This window comes from Biomphalaria glabrata, chromosome 10, assembly GCF_947242115.1.
Source record: "Biomphalaria glabrata chromosome 10, xgBioGlab47.1, whole genome shotgun sequence".
In the NCBI taxonomy this organism is placed as follows: Eukaryota; Metazoa; Mollusca; class Gastropoda; family Planorbidae; genus Biomphalaria; species Biomphalaria glabrata.
In genome coordinates, this window is record NC_074720.1 from 44,345,623 (window position 1) to 44,365,773 (window position 20,151).

Genomic DNA, 20,151 nt, shown 5'->3' on the forward strand with positions numbered 1-20,151 from the left:
TAGCCTAACCACTTCCTCTAATGGTCGTTTCCATGCGAGCACCACGATGAGGCATAGTAGCGTGCTCGCGCAGATCCTAACCAGCAGCGGCAAAAAGAAGGAACTTACACAATTGTGAAGAGACGAAGCTGGTTTTGTCGTACTGTAAGATCATGACTCAATGATGACTCACTGTCTAAAATCATCCTTCAAGGTTCAGTGAATTGAGCACGAAGAAAAGCTGGCTGGACATTGTAGAAGAATGGACCGGCCTCTCTCTTCATATCCTACTAATAACAGCTGCTGATCGGGATGTCTGCCTTCAGCCTTTGAAAGTAATCATATATATATATATATGAATATATGATATCACGGCTTCGGGAGACAACCCTGAAAAAAAAAATCAGGAGCTGGTGACCCTCAGGCAGATTGTGGCACACCGTGCTACAATGCTACAGCCTGGCAGAGCCTGCGGCGCTACTAATCCCAAACTGTATTGGATATTCCGTTCCTTTGGTCACATCAGTTGCGCGGAGAGGGGGGGAACTGCTGTGCGGGCGACATCGTTCCGACCATAAACAATGCCCAGGCTTTCATCTCACTTGCCCTGAGATGAACCATAGTCGTTCTACGACTGAAGGAGGCCAATATAATATATATATGACATATAGGCCTACATAGGTTGATCTAGTCGTGAAAGTAAATTCGAGACTTAAAACTCTGCTAAATCATTGGTTTTTCCATGTGTTGTTTTTATTGTTATATCTATTAGGCAATCGTCTGCAAAATATTCTAACTTTTGCTCCTAGACTAATGCAATTATAGATATGTCGGTAAGTCATTCAACTTAAATTTTAAGTAGGCCCTAAATTAGAAACAGTAGTGAGCCTTTGTTTCTTTTTTTTTGTGTTTAAGCCTACTCATTCAACGTTGCCCCCCTTCCCTTTTTTTTTTAACAGGTAGTCTCCCCCCTCCCCCCACGCATACCAATAGGGTCGAGACCCAAATAGAAGCCAATATGTATTTTGTTAATCAACTTCGAGCACCACTCCCATAACACGCAATGCGGCTGAATGCCCCCCTCCCCTCCCCAATGATCTGACCTGTTGAATAAATTGTCTACATCTTTTACTTGTGTGAATGTATTGGTTGATTTTATAGCTAATAGACAAGAGAGATTCGTGTTCTGATCAAATTTTGCAATGATTTGATTTGCGTCAACAGTACACAGAATTGTATCCATATGGATCTAGACTAGATCTAGATGTAGTTCTTACGCTCACAACTTCAGTTCGACAGACGTTAGAATGCACATCTACGACTTATACAGAGTTGCGGGCATTTTCGGTAATCATATTCAAAGGTGACACTGTGGTCGATCTTTTTTAATCCGCATAAAAATATAGTCTTCTCTTTAAAAAGCTCAATAAGTAAATTAAAAATATTTAAGGAATTTCAATAATAACAAAAGTGTTGCATATTACAATTTGTAACATAATTATTGTAATTATGTGTGCTATTATTGTTGAAAATTCTTACGGCATTATCAAAAAATATTTTTAAACTCCGAAGAGTAGCACCACTTGAAGGGTTGTTACAAGAATATTATTGTATTGTTTACCATACTAAATGTGAAGTTTCTGTTACCGAGTTTTGAGTTTTAAATTTATTTAGAGAAACGTGATAGACATAACTTTAAAAATGTCTAGAATGGAGCTTAACAACATTCAAACTAAATTAAAAACAGCTATTCAAAATCACCAGGTAAGCAAACTGATTTTTATTCACCCCAATAGTTAGTCTAGCCCTCGCCTCGCAGTATTGATTTTTTCTACGAACTCCATCAATCTGAGTAAAAAAATAACTTTTTATGACATGCTTTTTAAAGTGAAATGACTTTGTCAACTACCCATAAAATAAAATAAAAAATGAATGCACTCAGATTATTAGTATATCTAGAAGTCCTAGATCTATATCTAATAAATAAATCTAGATATATCTATATTCTTTAAGAGATTAGAAGAACCTCCTAGTCTAGTAGATCTACTTTGACTTTAGTTAGAATCTAGGTTACTGGTTATTCTTAGTCTAAGAAGATTAGAATAAAAATATTTATTCTTAAACAATGAAAAAAAAAAAAAAACGTAATGTAATAAACTAACAATCATCGTAGTCTGGATCTAGATCTACATCTGTTAGATTAGATCTATCATCTAGATTTATTTATTTATATAATTATAATATAGATCTATATTATATAGATCTAGAATCTAGTAAATAGTTTATTAGTTATCTAATCTAGAGTCTAGGTATCTAGAATTTTACTTATAATTCTAATAATAAAGTCCAGGAGGGGGGTCTAGATTAGACACTAGACTAAGATAAGATAAGACTCTATTTAATAATCATTGTTAAATCATTATTAATAATGTATTGGTTATATGAATCTTAATAAAATATTTCAAAGTTCTCAAGTCACATGATTATTGTAAGATATCTACAAATAAATTAATTATTAGATGTCAATAAATTTCATGTCCTGAAGTCTTAGATTTGAGGCCAGGTTCAAGATCAAGACTAGATCTAGATCTATATCTATATATATATAATATATATATATATGCATATATATCTTATATATTATAATTATATATATTATATATATATGTCAAGTCAAGATGTAAATTAATATAGTTTAACTTTTATTTATAAAAGTCTTATAAACTTTAATATAAAGTGATATAATTTTTCAGGAAATTATTTAATGTAAGCAATAAAAGAGTATCTTTAAAATTTGTTAAAAATTTATTTTTTTATTGTAAATCTTAGAGCATCTTAAATTTTATTGTCAATCTATGTCTATACCTATATGTCATATATATGTGTCATGCTTCAGCAATTAAAAGCCTTTACTTTGCCTTCCACTTAACAGATGTTGGTAGTCAAGATTAAAGGAGATAGCCAGGTATGTAAATTATAAATAACTTAGTTTCAGGTGTTATTTCAGAAATATAGATAATAATTAGATATCTACATTCTAGGAAGATAATGGCATGATAGCAGCCGGAACTTAAACTTGTGATCATAAAAATACAACGCAATTCATTCATTCTACTCTGTGCAATTGTTTCAAAAGATAAGGATCAGTCGGAATGATGTTTCTTAATTTTCAGTTCTTTAACAGTTGAGATATGTAGTGAATAAGTCTGCTTATTGGAGTATCTCTCTGCTCTAGCTTAGTGAATAGCACAAAATTGGAACCAGTGAAATCTGCCCATGTGGAGTATCACCATGTCCTCCAAAACTGCTCTCTTTACCAAGAGGCCCGTATAAGACATTGGCCCCAAATCACCCCAATAGAAAGAAAACTATGTGGAGAGCTCTCTGATTTGGAAACCACTGCGCAGTTCATCTCATGTATTGGTCTAGTCATATGAACACTCCAACATAACAATGAGAAGATGAAGAAAGAAGAAGCTTAGTGAATATCTGCTTGATGAAACAAACATACACCTCACTTTGACCTTTTAATTGAGGGTATCTAAGGTTTGATGTACTTATTGTGAAACCCCCTTCAGTAACAAATTGTTTACATTTAAAACTGTTGAATGGCATCTTGTTGTTCACTGTCTCTTCCGGTATGCCCTTCTAGCAAAAATGATTTTCAATGCACTGGTCTGCTATTTTGTTCTAAAGTCGCTTGATTTCAGGATATTTTGAAAGATAGTCAACAACTAGCAAATAGTCATTTTACCTCCATTTAAACATATCAATTGCCACTGTTTTCCATGGTTAGTCTGGTGCAGTACAGTGAAGCAACTCTTCTTTAACATTATTTCTTTTTCAAATTGTACTTTTTGAGCATTTCATTATTGCCAAAATATTGTTTGTAAAATGTTTTACATGTTTCGGATGTTCCTTCAGAGTTGAAGATAATTACTTCCTAGTCCAAACCTCCCGCAGGACGACAGGGGATGGGAGCGGGTAGGGTTTGAACCCGGGACCATCGATAAATCTGAACGACAGTCCAGCGTGCAAACCGCACAACCAGGCAGCCAAAACATTATTGTTCTTGCCTTTGACTTCATTTTCTTTAGGCTATAAAAGAAGGAATAATTATTCTGTTCTCATAAAACAAAATTTCAGTCTCTTTATGAATGCTGTCTTTTAATGGCCAGTATAGTTTAACTGTTTCATGCACTTGATTAGCTGTGATATTTAATAAAAACAAGTAAAGTTCTCTTTTTCACACCTTGTGGTCTATAGGGCAGATGATGTAAAGGTCATATGTTTCCTTGGCCTACAGTTAATGAGGGTGTCATGTGGCCAGCACAGCTACCAACCACCGTTACTTTTCTCCAACTAATGTCATGTACCCATTTGAGCTGAGTGGACTCGGGCGCCCAGAGATCCCAAAATTAAAAATCCCAGGATTCACCAGAATTCAAACCCGGGACGGACCCCTGGTTAAGAAGCCAAATGCTTTACCGCTCAGCCATCACACCTCCATGATATTTAATAGCTTCAGTTTAATTTTTCATGTATACAGTGATGGTTTATGATTGACACACGCCACTGAGAAATATCATCTTACCCCAGAAACAGAGAATAAGAATAATTTTGACTAATAAAACAAAATACTAAATAAATTGAGACACTATATTTAGGAGTAGACATTAAAACTCATTTTATTACTTCACATCCTGAAAAGAAATTTTCACCAAAAAAAAAACAACAAAAAAATGATGGAATGTCCCATGGTAACAAATAACTAAATGTTCGACACAGTTTTGGATTCTAAATCATTTGATCATCATTTGTCTATCCGAGCTCTTGACAGCATCAGTATTTAGAGTGGAATCCCTACATTGATATATATTTTTAAATTACATTAATGCCTAGAATAATTAAAACCCAAAAAATTTTTTTTTGGCCTTCTTTTACATTTATTGAAGGCAAACTTTTTTTTTTACGTTTATAAATAAGGTCAGGGAGATAAATTCAGACTTAAAACTTTGGAATATGGAATATTTTGTCTTATAGTTTAAAGACTCAAGACCTAATGTTTAAACTATCAATGCTCTACAAATTGGTGACCTTTGAACTTTTTGTCTATTTGTTAGAATGTGACACTAAAAAAAGGTTTGCTGGAGCTGCAAGAAGAAATCAAACGTCTGAGTGATGAACAAGTAAGTCATATCTTAGATACTCAATAAGATAGTGTGATTGTATCTTACTCAATACAATAGTGTGATTGTATCTTACTCAATACAATAGTGTGATTGTATCTGAGATACTTATTAAAATAGTGTGGTTGTATCTGATATACTCAATAAAATAGTGTGATTGTATCTGAGATACTCAATAAAATAGTGTGATTGTATCTGAGATACTCAATAAAATAGTGTGACTACAAAAAGAATTCAGACTTTGTGACAAGTTTTAATTTTAGTAAGATCATCATGGGACGTTTTATAGTTAAGCACTAATCGTAGTGACTGAGCTCTAAATTAAACAAGATCGTAATGAGGTGTTCATAGCTATCCAGCTATAATTTTAGTGACTTAGTTCTAATTTTAACAGGATCATAGTGGGTGTTTAGCTGAGCAGTGGAATGCCCACAAAACAGTTCATGGCACAAACCACTTCTAAAAGTCACTTTTGTTTTTTCTTCTTTGTTCTCACAATGAAGTAGGAAGGCTCAGATAACTAGTCCTATATCTGAGATGAAATGTGCAGTGGTTACCACACCAGGCAGATTTCTTCTAAAAGGGTGGTCTGGGGTTGTTCGGATCTCTTGGATAAAGTACGCAAGCTTTGAAGGATGTGGTCGGCATTCTCTGATGATGCCCTAGTTCCAGTAGTAACCTTTCAGAAGATATGTTGTCTCATTCCGTTGTGCTCCGTACGGAGAGGAAAAATTTTATGTCGATTGTGTTGATGTAACTTATGATAAGCATAATTCTTCCTGAAGTTTGGATAAAAACTGGTCGAACTTTGGATACATTTTTTGGAACATTTACTTAATCCACTATAAATCTGAGTTACCCCCCCCTCCCCCTCAAAAAAAAAAAAAAAAGTTCCCCTTTCAGACCTTGTGGTCTATAGGGCAGATGATGTAAAGGTCATCTGTTTCTGTGGCCTACGGTTAACGAGGGTGTCATGTGGCCAGCACAACGACCAACCGCCTTTACTTTTCCCTAACTAATGTCAGGTACCCATTAGAGCTGGGTGGACTCAGAGGCGCCCGAAGATCCCGTAATTAAAAATCTCAGTCTTCACGAGGATTCGAACCCCGGTCCCCGGTTCGGAAGTCAAGTGCTTTACCACTCAGCCACCGCGCCTCCCCTCCCCCTCAAAGTCTTCCGCATTGTTGTGATATATTTTTAACATAAATATGTCTAAAAAAGACAGAATGATTTAGTGCATATTGCACCAGAAAGTAGATTTTTTGTTTAGTGTACATGTGTGTTGTCATCTCCAGAAAAAAATTGTTGTCAAATTGAGAGAAAGTCTTGTCAAGCCCCAGAACCATACACCCTTGGCACCGGTACTTGGCAGTTACTTCCCCCCCCCCTCCCCCTCAAAGTCTTCCGCATTGTTGTGATATATTTTAAACATAAATATGTCTAAAAAAGACAGAATGATTTAGTGCATATTGCACCAGAAATATTTTTTGTTTAGTGTACATGTGTGTTGTTATCTCCAGAAAAAAATTGTTGTCAAATTGAGAGAAAGTCTTGTCAAGCCCCAGAACCATACACCCTTGGCACCGGTACTTGGCAGTGAAGGAACAATGACATCCATAGGGCAACAAGTTCTGAACTTTCCTTCACAGGGAGCTGGTGGTGTCTTACCAGTGAGCATGCTAGCTGTACCCATAGCTCACATGCAGGTCAGTGCAAAATCATTGAACAGTATTTATCAAAATAAGAAAGTTTGTTATATTTCTGACAGAAGCAACTACTTTGAAAACCTGGAAATAAAACTGACAGATGGTACAGACTTGAATGACTGTTGACTCCCAGTGCAGCATAGGGCCCTAAAGTACTTTGCCTTCTTGGCGATTTCCCTCGGTTGGGTCCATCCTGCCATCTTTGTTTCTTAGTCTACTGATATTCTTTGGGCTCTTCTGTGGGTTCCATTCGAGAGTCTGTAAATAGCAAATACAAAGACTTGCAACCAAACTTATTCTTATGATAGAAAAGGTTGATTGATTTTAGAAAGGTTTGGTAACTCTAGTCTTCTATCCTAGTCTGCCATGCCGTTTTTCACAAAAACCTTTCCCAATGGTGGCTATTCGTATTGATACAGTGTAAGAACATGAAAGGTTTCTCTGGGTACTTGGCTTCTTGCCTTATCTATTTCACGGGTGTTGAGTGATGTGTAAGGAAACAAAAGTTTTGTGATTGCATGCAGCATCCAGAAAGTGAAGATTCAAACTACCGTTCCTGATTATTGAGATAAAGCCTTTCCTTGGCTTCACTGTAAATCTCTACTGGACACTCCTAAAAGAGTATACATTGAACGATTTGTCATTTTTATGCCAAAGTTCAAATTATGTCATCCAAGCAGTTGATTTGTGTGTCAAATCACCAATGATTTTTATTTTATGCATTATTAAAAAAAAACAACTTTTGTTTTCTATGTGTTTTGTATGATCTAACATTAATTACTGTAAATTTGTCTAATCAATGACTCAAGAATATTTTTTTTTTCCTAGCAACCTGCAGTCAGTATGTACCTCCATTCAGCAAGTGGTGTCCCATTATCTCCAGCAACTAGTATATCACTGATGCCTGCTAGCATTTTAGCCAGTGGATGTAGTATCATCAACAGTGAAGGAACCATTAGCCTAGCAAACAACTTAAACAACCTACTCCATGGAAACATTGCGCTAAATACTTTTGATAATGGGTTCGGCAGTTTATCTAATGCACAGTTCACCTCCTCAGGGAGCACGAGTTCTGGATTTATGCTTAGCAATGCTAACAGCACTAATCAAGTTGGATCTAACATTACTGCGCTGGTCCCCGGCGGAAACATCATACAAACTAGCCTCACCAATGGAGTAGGTCTTATAACGTCCAATAACAATGGCAGCACTAACTCTGATGTCAAGGCCACAGTTGGTCATTCACCAGCGTCAGTCAAGATGGTGGCATCTTGTAATGTCAACAACATAAACCTTGGCCACCCTACATCATCTGGTATCACTCATGTGAACTTAAGCCAGCCAGCATCAACTAGTGCCACAAATGTAAACCCCAGCCAATCAGGAGTAATAGCCACAGCTCTACACAGTGCGCCATCAACTGTCTCCTCGGTTGGTTCTGTGCTACCCCAACAGCCTTTAGTGCAGCCTCATCTCTTACAACAGCAGCAACAGCAAATTCTTCAAATGATACAACAGCAACAGCAGCAACCTCATCAGCGACTTGCATCCCACTTGCCTATAAAAGTTCCACAGTACAGTGCATCACACATAAGACCTGGGAATAATATTACTCAAGTAAGTAATTTCTAACACTGAAATCATAATTAACACTTTTTAATTTGGCATGCAAGCAAACAATGATGGTGAATGCTCAGTTCTTCATAAAAGTCATTATTTTTAATTAAACAAGCCTTTTTAAAAAAAACAAAACAATTTGTATCTTTAGTCATACAATTGTTAATGCCAAAATGACAAAAAATTCTACGTTTGTTTAATCTCAGATTAGCATTGATAGTATCTAATGTCACTAAATTGTTCATTTCAGAATGGTAGTGTAACCTCATCTCCAGGGATTGTTACGACAGCACACAGCATTAAGGTTGCAAGTTCACTTAGTGTTCCAATCTTTCCCAAATGCACAAGCAATACGGAGTTATCTGTACACGACTCTATCCTCACGTCTGCTGTGTCAACCAAAGTTGTCAGTGACACTCACAAAACTCAGACACACTCTTCTCAAGTAACTGTTAAACAGCGGGAAGATTCTCACCGGACATCTGCTAAACCTGTTTCTGATGAAGAAGAGGTATGTGTGCACTTTAATTAGTGCTTATTGAATTTAATAATTTTTTTGTGTAGAGAGTAGAATTCATGTACGACAAAAACCAATTTTGTTACATTCAATCATTCATGAAATGCTCTTTCACCCAGTCACATTCAAAAGGTTATGATTTATAAATTATTCTCAACGATAGCTAAAAAAATTTTTGTAAAATTTTTTCATTGCGATCTACCACCAGGCTGGCTGGCAGAGTTGCCAGTTTGTGCTCTTAATCTTGCATCTTCAGTTTTTCATGTTGCAATCTGTGGTTCGTGAGCGCATAAACCTCTTCTTTATACATAATTAGTATTGTTTATAGAGATGTTACCTATTTGATCTAGAGGTATTTAAGACCCAAAGAAAAGCCCTCATTAAAGCCAGGCGCACAAGACGGAAAGAAAACTTAAACTTAAATAGACCGCAATGGCTTTGTGTGCACGAGACGCTGGAAATAATGCAGGTTGCAACTGGGTTTGCATAGTCATGTGAAACACTGCACTCATATTTAGAATCGAAGACATTGCCATTGTTCTCTAGTATATGTTTTTAATACCTCAGAAGACCGTTACCACTCACATTTTCAAGTTTTGATACCTCGGAAGACTGTTACCACTCACATTTTCAAGTTTTGATATCTAGGAAGACTGTTACCACTCACATTTTCAAGTTTTGATATCTAGGAAGACTGTTACCACTCACATTTTCAAGTTTTGATATCTAGGAAGACTGTTACCACTCACATTTTCAAGATTTGATATTATCTAGGAAGACTGTTACCACTCACATTTTCAAGTTTTGATATCTAGGAAGACTGTTACCACTCATATTCAAGAAGATTTTTTAATTTAAATAAAAAAATTATTTGTTTTCTTGCAGAAAAAAATTCAATTTATGGAAAAGTTAGACCTCTACACATCTAGTGCTTTAAATGGTGAGCTGAATTAGTTTCTAGTTAAGCTTTACAAATCAAGTATGGTAAGATGTTTATGGCCCAAACCACTTACAGTGTGTGAGGGAAATAATAATTAACAGTGTCAAAACATCCATACCTTCACAATTTCTTTTAAACATGACCAATTGACCATCATTTTATTATTTTTCTGTATTTAATCCTTTTGATTTCTGTCGTTACTAGATCTCGTCAAAAGAAGAAATGAAAGAAAGCGTAGAACAACAGCCAATCCACATTATAGTTTTGGTTTTGAGATGAGTGTAAGTCTAACATTATCCATCAGTCCTAGATGTTATTTTGTTTTATTCACTTTCCAAAATGTTTAATAATGTCTGCTATGCATTGTGCATAAGTCATTTTACATTTATTGTTACAATTTTTTTTTTGTTGGCTGCTATAGAACAGAGACGGTGCCTGGAATTCGTCAGTGACCAAAAGGCAGCGTGGTAAGTATCGTTTAAATTTTAGACATCCTTACAATTGGTGTTCTGCTTAGTGGTCATTGCCACAATCAGATAGCAACAAACTATTGCCTACAAAGTGGTGATGACACATAAAATGCTATCTTATTATTATTATAGCTTTTATATAGCGCTACTTTCATGCTTATAGCATGCTGAGAGCGCTTTTGGTCCAATCTCATTTGTGGACCAGTGGGGGGGAGGGGATATCTAGGAGTTAGTTTTCCGTGCTGCCTTTAGGCGCTCAGTAAACACAACTCTGCCCGAGTCGGGTGTCGAACCTCGAGCCCCCTTCTAGGTAGCCAAGACAAGTTCAAGCGCACTTGGCCTCTCGACCACGCTTATAATTTCATGTTGTAAATTATTTACTTAAGATTTACCCAACTTTGTGACCAAAATGAGAGTTGCATACTCTTGGCTTTGACTTTGCTGTTTCGTTAGTTACTACTTCTTGCACTATTATACAGTTGAAGGTTCCTTTAGTTTTATAGTCATTATATTGAACCAAAATTTTTATTGGTATTTTTCAAACTCTAAAATCTAATCTAACCTTTATCAGAGTAACAAAAATGTATAATCAAATTGTCTTGAATTCAGTTTATAATGAGTTTTTAAAAAAACATTAACATGAATGTATTATGATAATTTATTATAAAAACTAGAAGAATGGATTTTTTTCTAACTCATCGAAATGTTGTTTATTTTAGTACGTGGACAGAGTCAGCCTGAAGCTCAACAACAGAAACAACTCATCAAGAAACTGGTAAAGATTTTTTGGTTTCTAAAGAGCTTTAAGTTCAAAAGTTTCTTTTTTAAGCTAATCACAGTGTCCCAATTTCAGGAATTAAGAGGAAACTGCGTCTAAAGTTCTTTATTGTCCCAGATTTGCAAAACCTTTATTTGACAGGTCTGGAAGCACCATGTCTAAAAACATACATTAAACCATAAGATTTCTATCCAGGGCTTTTGGAAGGTATTGAGTCTCTCAAGCCTTTACCTAAATTGAGTTTGATGATGCTGATGAAAAAAAACAACTACAAAATCCTATTTAATGTGAGTTGAAGTAAAAATTTCTTGAAAACATGCTCTTGACTGCAAGGTTTTAGTCTAGAGCTTTTGCAAGAGAGGATATGAGTCTCTCAACCCCTCATTCTCGTGGAGTTAGATGATTATAGAAAAACTATCAACTGGTTGTTTAACTTGTCATCTTGTTTTATTTTGACACGCCATAAAATGGTTTATGCCAAAGCCCTGACCTTCATTTGTTCAGTAGTGAAGATACAGCAGCAGGAACTTGTTGATGATTTACACTGATCTTAAAGGAGTTAAAAGGTCTTGATTAAGGTGCCGGATATTTTATGAATGCTTAGAGATCTGTATTAAAACTTAGGAAACTGAAGCACTGGTTTTGTGCTGGCCACATAATAAGACCATTAACCCTAGGCTAAAAAGAAATTTAACATCTACTCTGAGGATTCCAACTTTTTGAAGGGACATTTCTGACTTTATTTAGCATCTTAAGATTAGGGTTGCTTAATGGTTCTTAAATACTTCACAACATAATATATCATAATGCAATAAATAATCTAATTGTGTGAAAAAGCTGATAGCTTTAGCCTGAATATAATTGAAGTACTTTTCTATTTGTCATATTATTGACAAAATCTATTATAAAGATTTGTGTTTTGTATATCTTTTTTTTCTGACAGATAATCAGTGACAACCATACCTTTTAAAATAATAACCAGTGTCAACCATACCTTTTAAAGTAACAACCAGTGTCAACCATACCTTTTTAAATAATAACCAGTGTCAACCATTCCTTTTAAAATTATCAGTCTGAACCGTTTGTTTTAGAATGACAACCATGATGACTTTTGTGCTGCCTGTCACAAAGGAGGTGAACTGTTGATGTGTGAAACTTGTCGCTTAGTTTACCACCTGGACTGTCTAAACCCCCCTCTGACCCACGCACCAACATATGCATGGAGCTGTCCAAAGTGTCTGGTAAGCATTTTTGCAACTGACCATTAGAATTATATTGTGTCAGTTAAATGGAACTCCCATTGGGGTTCACAAGAATAAGTAAGTAAGTAATTATATTGAAAGTTAGTTTGATTACTTTGTGTTTTTATTTAGCATTATTATTATTCTAACATACAAAATCTATATACAAAGAGAATAAAATAATTTATTTAAATTTCTTACATTCAAACTGGTTTTCTACAAAAAAGGATAATGCGTGATGCATCAAGCTCCCAGGTTCTTATGAAGACAAAGAATGACTGAGAAATATCTTTGTATTAAATGCAAATTGTGACAATTGAGTGCCTTGAACCTCTAAATTTTAAAGAAGTACAATGGCAACATTCTTCTAAGACCCTTACTTTATCACATGGAATAAATTATGAGAAAAGGGGCATAAAAATGAAAAAAAAAAAAGATAACATTTAATGGATACTTTTCAAGTCTTTGAAGCTTATAAACTTTGTTAGTTAGAGCTTGTGAACAAATGCTACACAAATTTTTTTGTAAAGTTCTGCTGAGGTGGAACTTTGAAAGAAAAAATTATAGAATTTGTGCAAAATAAACCCCAGAAGTAGTTTGGGAAATGAATAGATGAACAGGTTTACTTAAGTAATCTTGTTTAGTGTGAAGCAGATATAGTCTGAGGACTATAGAGTGATAGTAGTTTTAATATTATAATAATTTATAACAACCAAGACTAAATATACATATTCAACTCCCATTACAAAAGGATCATATTTTTTATGGTACTTAGAAACAAGCTGATTTGTGGGCTTGTATAATCATTAGATTTATTTATTATAATTATTATAAACGTACAGTTCTCCATACCAAGGATCTAAACAAGATATACTCAAAGTACAATCCATGACATCTAAGGTCTCCAATACTTTAATGATAACAAAAGATACTTTGAACTATTTTTCAGATTTTTGAATGAAATCGAAATAATTAAAATGCACAGAACTGTACAGTTGTATCTTTAACATGGCATATGTTCTTGTCTGCTAAAAGTAAATGTCAGTGATGTATCATTTATTCTCTGTTTCTCTCATTTTAAACCTTTGCAACCTTGTCTGAGCATTGTTTTAAGTATTGAAAAAAAAAAAAAAGAAGGTAGGAAGAAAGTAAGCAACTTGCCATTGGACAGTAGCATCAAAGTTTCTCATCTGTCCTTTGACTTTTGTCGTAGGGGTGCTGTACCATGAGAGTTTGCGCAACCAAATCCTTCCACCTTTCCCAGTCTGCAGCTGTTCTTAGCAGGATACCAAGAGAGAGGCCGGTCCATTCTTTTATATTCAGCCAGCTTTTCTTTGGTCAACCCTTTCTTCATTTTCCCTCTAGTGTACCGCGAAGAATTACTTTTGATGTACTTTTACTGCCCTTGTGACCAACAAATATACTGGGAAATGTAACCATGTAGCATTAGAGTGTCAACAAACAAGCCATTCAGGGGTTTTGAAATTTCTGTAGTATTATATAGTTATATTGTATTGAGCAGGAACCTTGTGAATTGTTCAGAAATATATTTTAAAACCTATCATGAAGTTAAATTTATATCTTGCTCTAGGTTTTAGGAAAAGGCCTGACCTACATAAACAATGAAGTATTGGCAAGAGTCCACAATTACATCAATTTTAAAACAGGTAATTTTATGATCTTTGTTTCCACTCTTACTATGGCTAGCAGTAAAGTAACTAAAATCTATGTAGTGTTTTCACCACTAGTGTAATAGGCTAAGAAAAAAGACTTTTACCAAGAAAAGGTCTATTGGGATGAATGTGATAGCTGTTATGTTTACATTTGTAAGTAACTTTGTTTGAGAATGCAAGAGATGTTAATTGTGTCACCTCGTTCAATGTATTAAAAACATTATATGGACAGTTTTTTTTTACTCTTAGTGTTTAATCATGTTTATAACACAAATAATTTTTTATGGCATCAACTTATTTTGTTACTGATATTTAGTAATTATCCAACTTTACCTATCCCTTAGTCTATTAGTTTAAAATCAAGTAATCTTTAAGTTTGATTTCTCACGTGTATTGTCAGTGCAATTTAGAAAAAATTTCTCTGATCCAGAGTGTCCCCATTGGTTTATTTTTTGGGCCTATTAATTTTACAATCACAGCTATAGCTTAAAGGACGGGCAGTGAACTGCTTTCTTAACCCTGACTCCATAACCCAACATTTCAAGGAGACACATAGCTTTCTTACCCCTGGTTCCAAAGCCCCCAACTTTTCAAGGAGACACATAGCTTTCTTACCCCTGGTTCCAAAGCCCCCAACTTTTCAAGGAGATACATAGCTTTCTCACCTCTGGCTTCTAAGCCCCCACCTCCCCCCATTTTTTTTTGTCCACTGTGTTTGTTTAAAGAGGGATTCTAGTCTATTTGATTCTCTAATCTATTATGTGCATTCTTTCAGCCAAAGTGGAGGAAAAGAAGCTAACTGAGAAAAAAAATTCTGACCTGATCTCGGAACGAAATAATTTAGAGGCAAGACTCAAACATTTAAATGATAAAATAGTGGTAAGTTTGAACTACCTAATTGAATGGTTATACAATTGAATGGTTATACATGTTCAAAGTGACTGATGTACTACAATGTAGCCTGTCTTGTTTCAATTGCTAGAAGTTCTTGTTTCAATCTACCTTATTATATCTATTAGAAGCCATTGTTTCTATGTAATTTGCTTTGTTTTATTGTAGAAGTCATTACTTCAGTCTAACTTGTTTTATTGTAAAAGTCATTACTTCAGTCTCAATTGTTTTATTGTAGAAGTCATTACTTCAGTCTAACTTATTTTATTGTAGGAGAAGTCATTACTTCAGTCTAACTTGTTTTATTGTAGGAGAAGTCATTACTTCAGTCTAACTTATTTTATTGTAGGAGAAGTCATTACTTCAGTCTAACTTATTTTATTGTAGGAGAAGTCATTACTTCAGTCTAACTTATTTTATTGTAGGAGAAGTCATTACTTCAGTCTAACTTATTTTATTGTAGGAGAAGTCATTACTTCAGTCTAACTTATTTTATTGTAGGAGAAGTCATTACTTCAGTCTAACTTATTTTATTGTAGAAGTCATTTCTTCAGTCTAACTTATTTTATTGTAGGAGAAGTCATTTCTTCAGTCTAACTTATTTTATTGTAGGAGAAGTCATTACTTCAGTCTAACTTATTTTATTGTAGGAGAAGTCATTACTTCAGTCTAACTTATTTTATTGTAGGAGGAGTCATTACTTCAGTCTAACTTATTTTATTGTAGGAGAAGTCATTACTTCAGTCTAACTTATTTTATTGTAGGAGAAGTCATTACTTCAGTCTAACTTGTCTTCCCAAGATATGAAGAAGAAGGAAGAGTTGCACAAATTGTCAGACTTCGTGAAATCAATGAAAGAATCCAGTCCAGCAGAAACCCTTCCCGCCCCCAGCGGCAGCTGTTTAAATAGTTAGCATGACTACAGGCTTGTATGTTTCGCACTGGCACTCTTGTTATTAGACACTTAAAAGATCCAATGAACTATTAGACATTAGAATAATTAGATAACCTGTCTTTCACAAATATATTTCTAATATATATCTATTTATAATGAACTCATGCAGTCCCTAATGCAGGGAGATTATCTTGTTACATGATTCTATGTAAATTTTTTGTTGTTGCTGAATTTGTTTTTAATAAACATGTATCTCATGAATTTTTAGTTGAGTTTGAAGATTTAGTTTTTAAAATTTACACTAAGTTTAGTATAGATAACATCGACTACTTCAGTTACAGTTAAACAAGCACTTGAGTGGTTAAAAGTCATGAACCAAGCTACAACTACACAAGTTCATAATTTTTTTTTTTGTAATTTAATACAGACAAGTACCTAAAGGCCTGGAGTTCCTTCACTAAGGGGAATGAAGCAGACAGCAAGGAGCATTTTTTTACCTTTACCTATCCCTTAGTCTGTTGGACCGTTGGGGCACCAGGCAAGATTTGTCGACCGTCTTTCTCCATTCCTCCCTTTTTTTTGCCTTGTTCAGAACCTCTCTCAATGGCAGGCCTGTCCATTCTTTAATATTGTCCTCCCATCGCTTTTTCTGTCTGCCTCTTCTTCTTTTCCCTGGCACTGTTCCCTGAAAAAAGGTCTTTGCGAGCCCCGTAGATCTCGTAATGTGGCCAAAGGTTTTAAGCTTTCGTTTTTTCACAATAGTAAGCAGGTCGTCATGAGCTCCGATCGCTACAGTAACCCTGTCTCTGATTTCTTGGTTTGTGATGCGGTCTTTGAATGTGATGCCTAGGATCCTTCTGTAGCATCTCAATTCCATTGCTAGGATCCTCCTCTCAAGCTCTGCATTCAACGTCCACGACTCACAAGCATATAAAAATGTGGCCATGACCAGAGAGCGCATCAGTCTGATTTTGGTGTCGAGGGCTAAGCCCTTATCTTTCCATATTATTTTAAGTTTTGAAAGGGCTGCTGTGGACTGTGCTATTCGGGCCAATAATTCGGGTTTTGTTCCCTCATCTGAGACAATAGCTCCAAGGTATTTGAAGCTGTTAACTCTAGTTAGCTTTTCACCTCCAATACTGATGCCTCTTTTAAAGCCCTGATGGCTATTGGTCATAATTTGAGTTTTTTCGGCATTTATTTGCATGCCATATGCTGCGGAAGTCTTGTCAATGCGCATCACCAGGTCAGCTAGTTCTTCTTCTGTCCCTGCTAGGCCGTCAATGTCATCTGCGAAGCGCAAGTTAGTAATTCTTCTTCCTCCAATGCTAACAGTACCTTCATAGCCCTCGAGGGCATCTTCCATTATCCTTTCAAGGAAGATATTGAAGAGTGTTGGTGACAGTAGGCAGCCTTGTCTTACTCCAACTGTGGTTTTGAACCAGTCCCCAATATTATTGTTGAAGTACACCGCACTGGTGGCCTCCTTGTAGAGGTTCTGGATAACTTTGATTATGTTTTTATTAATGTTGTACTTTTCCATTGTCGCCCAGAGTGCTCCGTGCCATACTCGATCGAAAGCTTTCTTGAAATCAATAAAGACATGGAAAAGATTCTCTTGGTGTTGGAGATATTTCTCACAGAGTATTCTGAGGTTTAGGATTTGCTCTGTTGTGCTGCGACCTTGTCTAAAACCTGCTTGTTCTTCTGATATGATGTTGTCTGCTATCGGTTTTAGCCGGTTTAATATGATTTTTAACAGTACTTTGCTGGGATGACTTATGAGGCTGATGGTGCGATAGTTTTGACAGAGTTGTAAGTTGCCTTTCTTTGGAAGGGTTATTATGAGTGATTGGGTCCAGGGTTTGGGCCAATCTCCTGATTGCCAGATCTTGTTGCAAATCATATAGAGTGCGTTTATCATAGTTTCTCCTCCCGCCTGAAGAAGTTCGCCAGGAATGTTGTCAACTCCGGCCGATTTTCCCTTTTTCAGGGCTTTTACTGCTGCTGCTACTTCCGAGCGAAGAATCGGATAGTCGTCAATGTTGGAAACTGTCGGGACATTTAGTATCTCTGGATCTCCTGATATTTCAAAGTTATACAACTCTAAACAGTATTCCGTCCATCTTTTCAACACATCTTTGTCCTCGGTTAAGCATTTGTTGTTTTTGTCTTGTATTGTGTTGGTTCTTCCATGCTTTGAAGTAGTGAGGTCCTTTACTAATTGGTACGCTTTTTTGCTGTTGTTTCTATTAAGTCCCTGTTCAATTTCTTGACACTTATTCTCTATCCACTTTTTCTTCGCTTCTTTCATTCCCTTTCTAATCCGTTTGTTGACGCTTTTGTATTCTTGGACATATTTTGGGTCGGACAGCTTTTTCCCTTTAAGCTCCCGTCGCTTGTCACAGAGTTGGAGTATATCCTCTGTTACCCAGGGTTTATTGGGCGGGCGGAGCTTCCCTAATATTTCCAGGGCTGTATCTGTGACTGCTGTGTTTAGCATATTGACTTGCGTATCGATATCCTGGTCATTGGAGTCCAAGATGTTGAGGGCTGCAAAGCGTCCTCCTACTTGTGCCTCGAATATGGCAGCTACTTGGGGGTCTTTCAGCTTGTCCAGGTCAAATTTTATCCTGGTAGGTCCTTGTTTTGTTACCTTTTTTAGGTGTACTTTAAGGGTCGTCATAACAAGGTCATGGTCGCTTCCAATGTCAGCTCCAGGAAAACTTCTTGTTTTAGCTGTATGGATGCTTGTCTTAAAACGCTGTTGCACCATGATATAGTCGATCTGGTTGTGGTGCTCTCCGTTCGGACTGTGCCATGTGGTTATACGCGATTTTTTGTGGCATCCTAGTGTGTTAGCCAGTAAGAGATTGTTGTATTTCGCAAATTCTAACAGTCTTCGACCTCGTTCATTGGTTGAGAGGTTACTGTATTTTCCACTAGTGCCTTTCCAGGTTTGATAGGAGTCACTTCCTACTTTGGCATTCCAGTCTCCTTGTACAACAAGGATGTCCTTTTTCGGGACCTTATTGACCACTTCCTGTAATTGATCATAAAACTCTTCTACTGCCTCATCGTCATATGTTGATGTAGGAGCGTAGGCTTGAATGATGGTGATATTGAAGGGTGATGCCTTTAAACGTATGGAGATGAGTCGGCTGGATATAGGGTAACAATTCACAACGCAGTTGTTGTAGTTCCTGTGTACAAGAAATCCTACTCCTTGTTCGTGAACATCTGGTAGTCCACTGTAGTACAGTTTATGGCCATCTTCTGTTGTTGTTTCACCTATGTTTTTCCATCGCATTTCAGAGAGTCCTATGATGTTGAAACGGAGTCGGTTAAGTTCATGTGTGAGCTCTTCAACTTTTCCTTCGTCTCTTAGTGATCTCACATTCCATGTTCCTATGGTGATTTTATTTCTGGTATTTATTTTAGTTTTGCATGGACCAGTAGTATACTTCTCACCCCCGCCCTGGTCTGTAATGGTAGGCGCGGCCCTTGGTAACCCGGGCGACAGCCGAGCCGTTATGGGTTTATTAACGGTCATCATCTCATTTGGTGTAACAAGGGCTATTTACTTGCATGGCGGCGCCAATCCCTCTCCATGCTGACCACAGCCGAATGCCTCCAATTAGGTGGATCGCCTTGGTCCTGAACACGTGGCCGTTGTAGTCCATCCTGGGACTCTTCCGCCCTGGCCGGTGACCTTAATCTAGAAGGCCTTTCGCCCAGTGGTGCCATGTTATCACCACCCCCTCACATGGTTTAGTCCGCCAGCTGAAGCGGTTTTCCAGGGCATGGCGCTTGGAGCCACATGTGAGAGATTTAGGGGTTGGAAGGGGACCAGTGAGGCCGTCCACCTAAAGGTGCAGCATGCCGGACCATCAAAGGTACTACCCCTTTCCAATACCCCCTTATGCAAGGAGCATATCTTACATCAAATACAAATAATCATAGTTATTTTAGTGTAAGCTCCTCGGATAAGTCCACTGCAATAAAAACCTGACCTTGGTTACTTCAATACATATGGAAGGACCCACAGGCATTAACATGTTAGATTTTGGCAAGATCCATAGGTAGTGACATGGTTAGATTTTGGCAGGACTCGCAGGTAGTGCCATGGTTAGATTTTGGCAGGACTCACATGGTTGATTTTGGAAGGACCCACAGGGACAAATTATTATAGTAGGCCTCAACACTGACCTGCAATGTAGCAACCTGTGGGCAGTGGAGACCAATAGCTTGTTGC

The 20,151-nt window shown here is 36.6% G+C and overlaps 2 protein-coding genes across 2 annotated transcripts; one reads left to right on the forward strand and one right to left on the reverse strand.

Moving 5' to 3' along the window:
• The first annotated feature begins 1,267 nt into the window (after positions 1–1,267).
• Positions 1,268–16,157, forward strand: LOC106054267 (PHD finger protein 21A-like). Its single transcript, XM_013210059.2, has 14 exons — positions 1,268–1,743; positions 2,912–2,944; positions 5,103–5,168; positions 6,689–6,874; positions 7,703–8,491; positions 8,742–9,002; positions 9,894–9,948; positions 10,153–10,229; positions 10,370–10,415; positions 11,138–11,193; positions 12,288–12,437; positions 14,029–14,104; positions 14,886–14,989; positions 15,766–16,157. Exons 1-14 carry the CDS (start codon positions 1,681–1,683, stop codon positions 15,913–15,915), a joined length of 2,112 nt encoding a protein of 703 aa, XP_013065513.2. The 5' UTR covers positions 1,268–1,680; the 3' UTR covers positions 15,916–16,157.
• Positions 16,158–16,276: 119 nt separating this feature from the next.
• Positions 16,277–19,643, reverse strand: LOC129928586 (uncharacterized). Its single transcript, XM_056043252.1, has 3 exons — positions 19,481–19,643; positions 17,899–19,217; positions 16,277–16,282 (listed from the first exon to the last, which is right to left on the reverse strand). Exons 1-3 carry the CDS (start codon positions 19,641–19,643, stop codon positions 16,277–16,279), a joined length of 1,488 nt encoding a protein of 495 aa, XP_055899227.1.
• Positions 19,644–20,151: the final 508 nt, after the last annotated feature.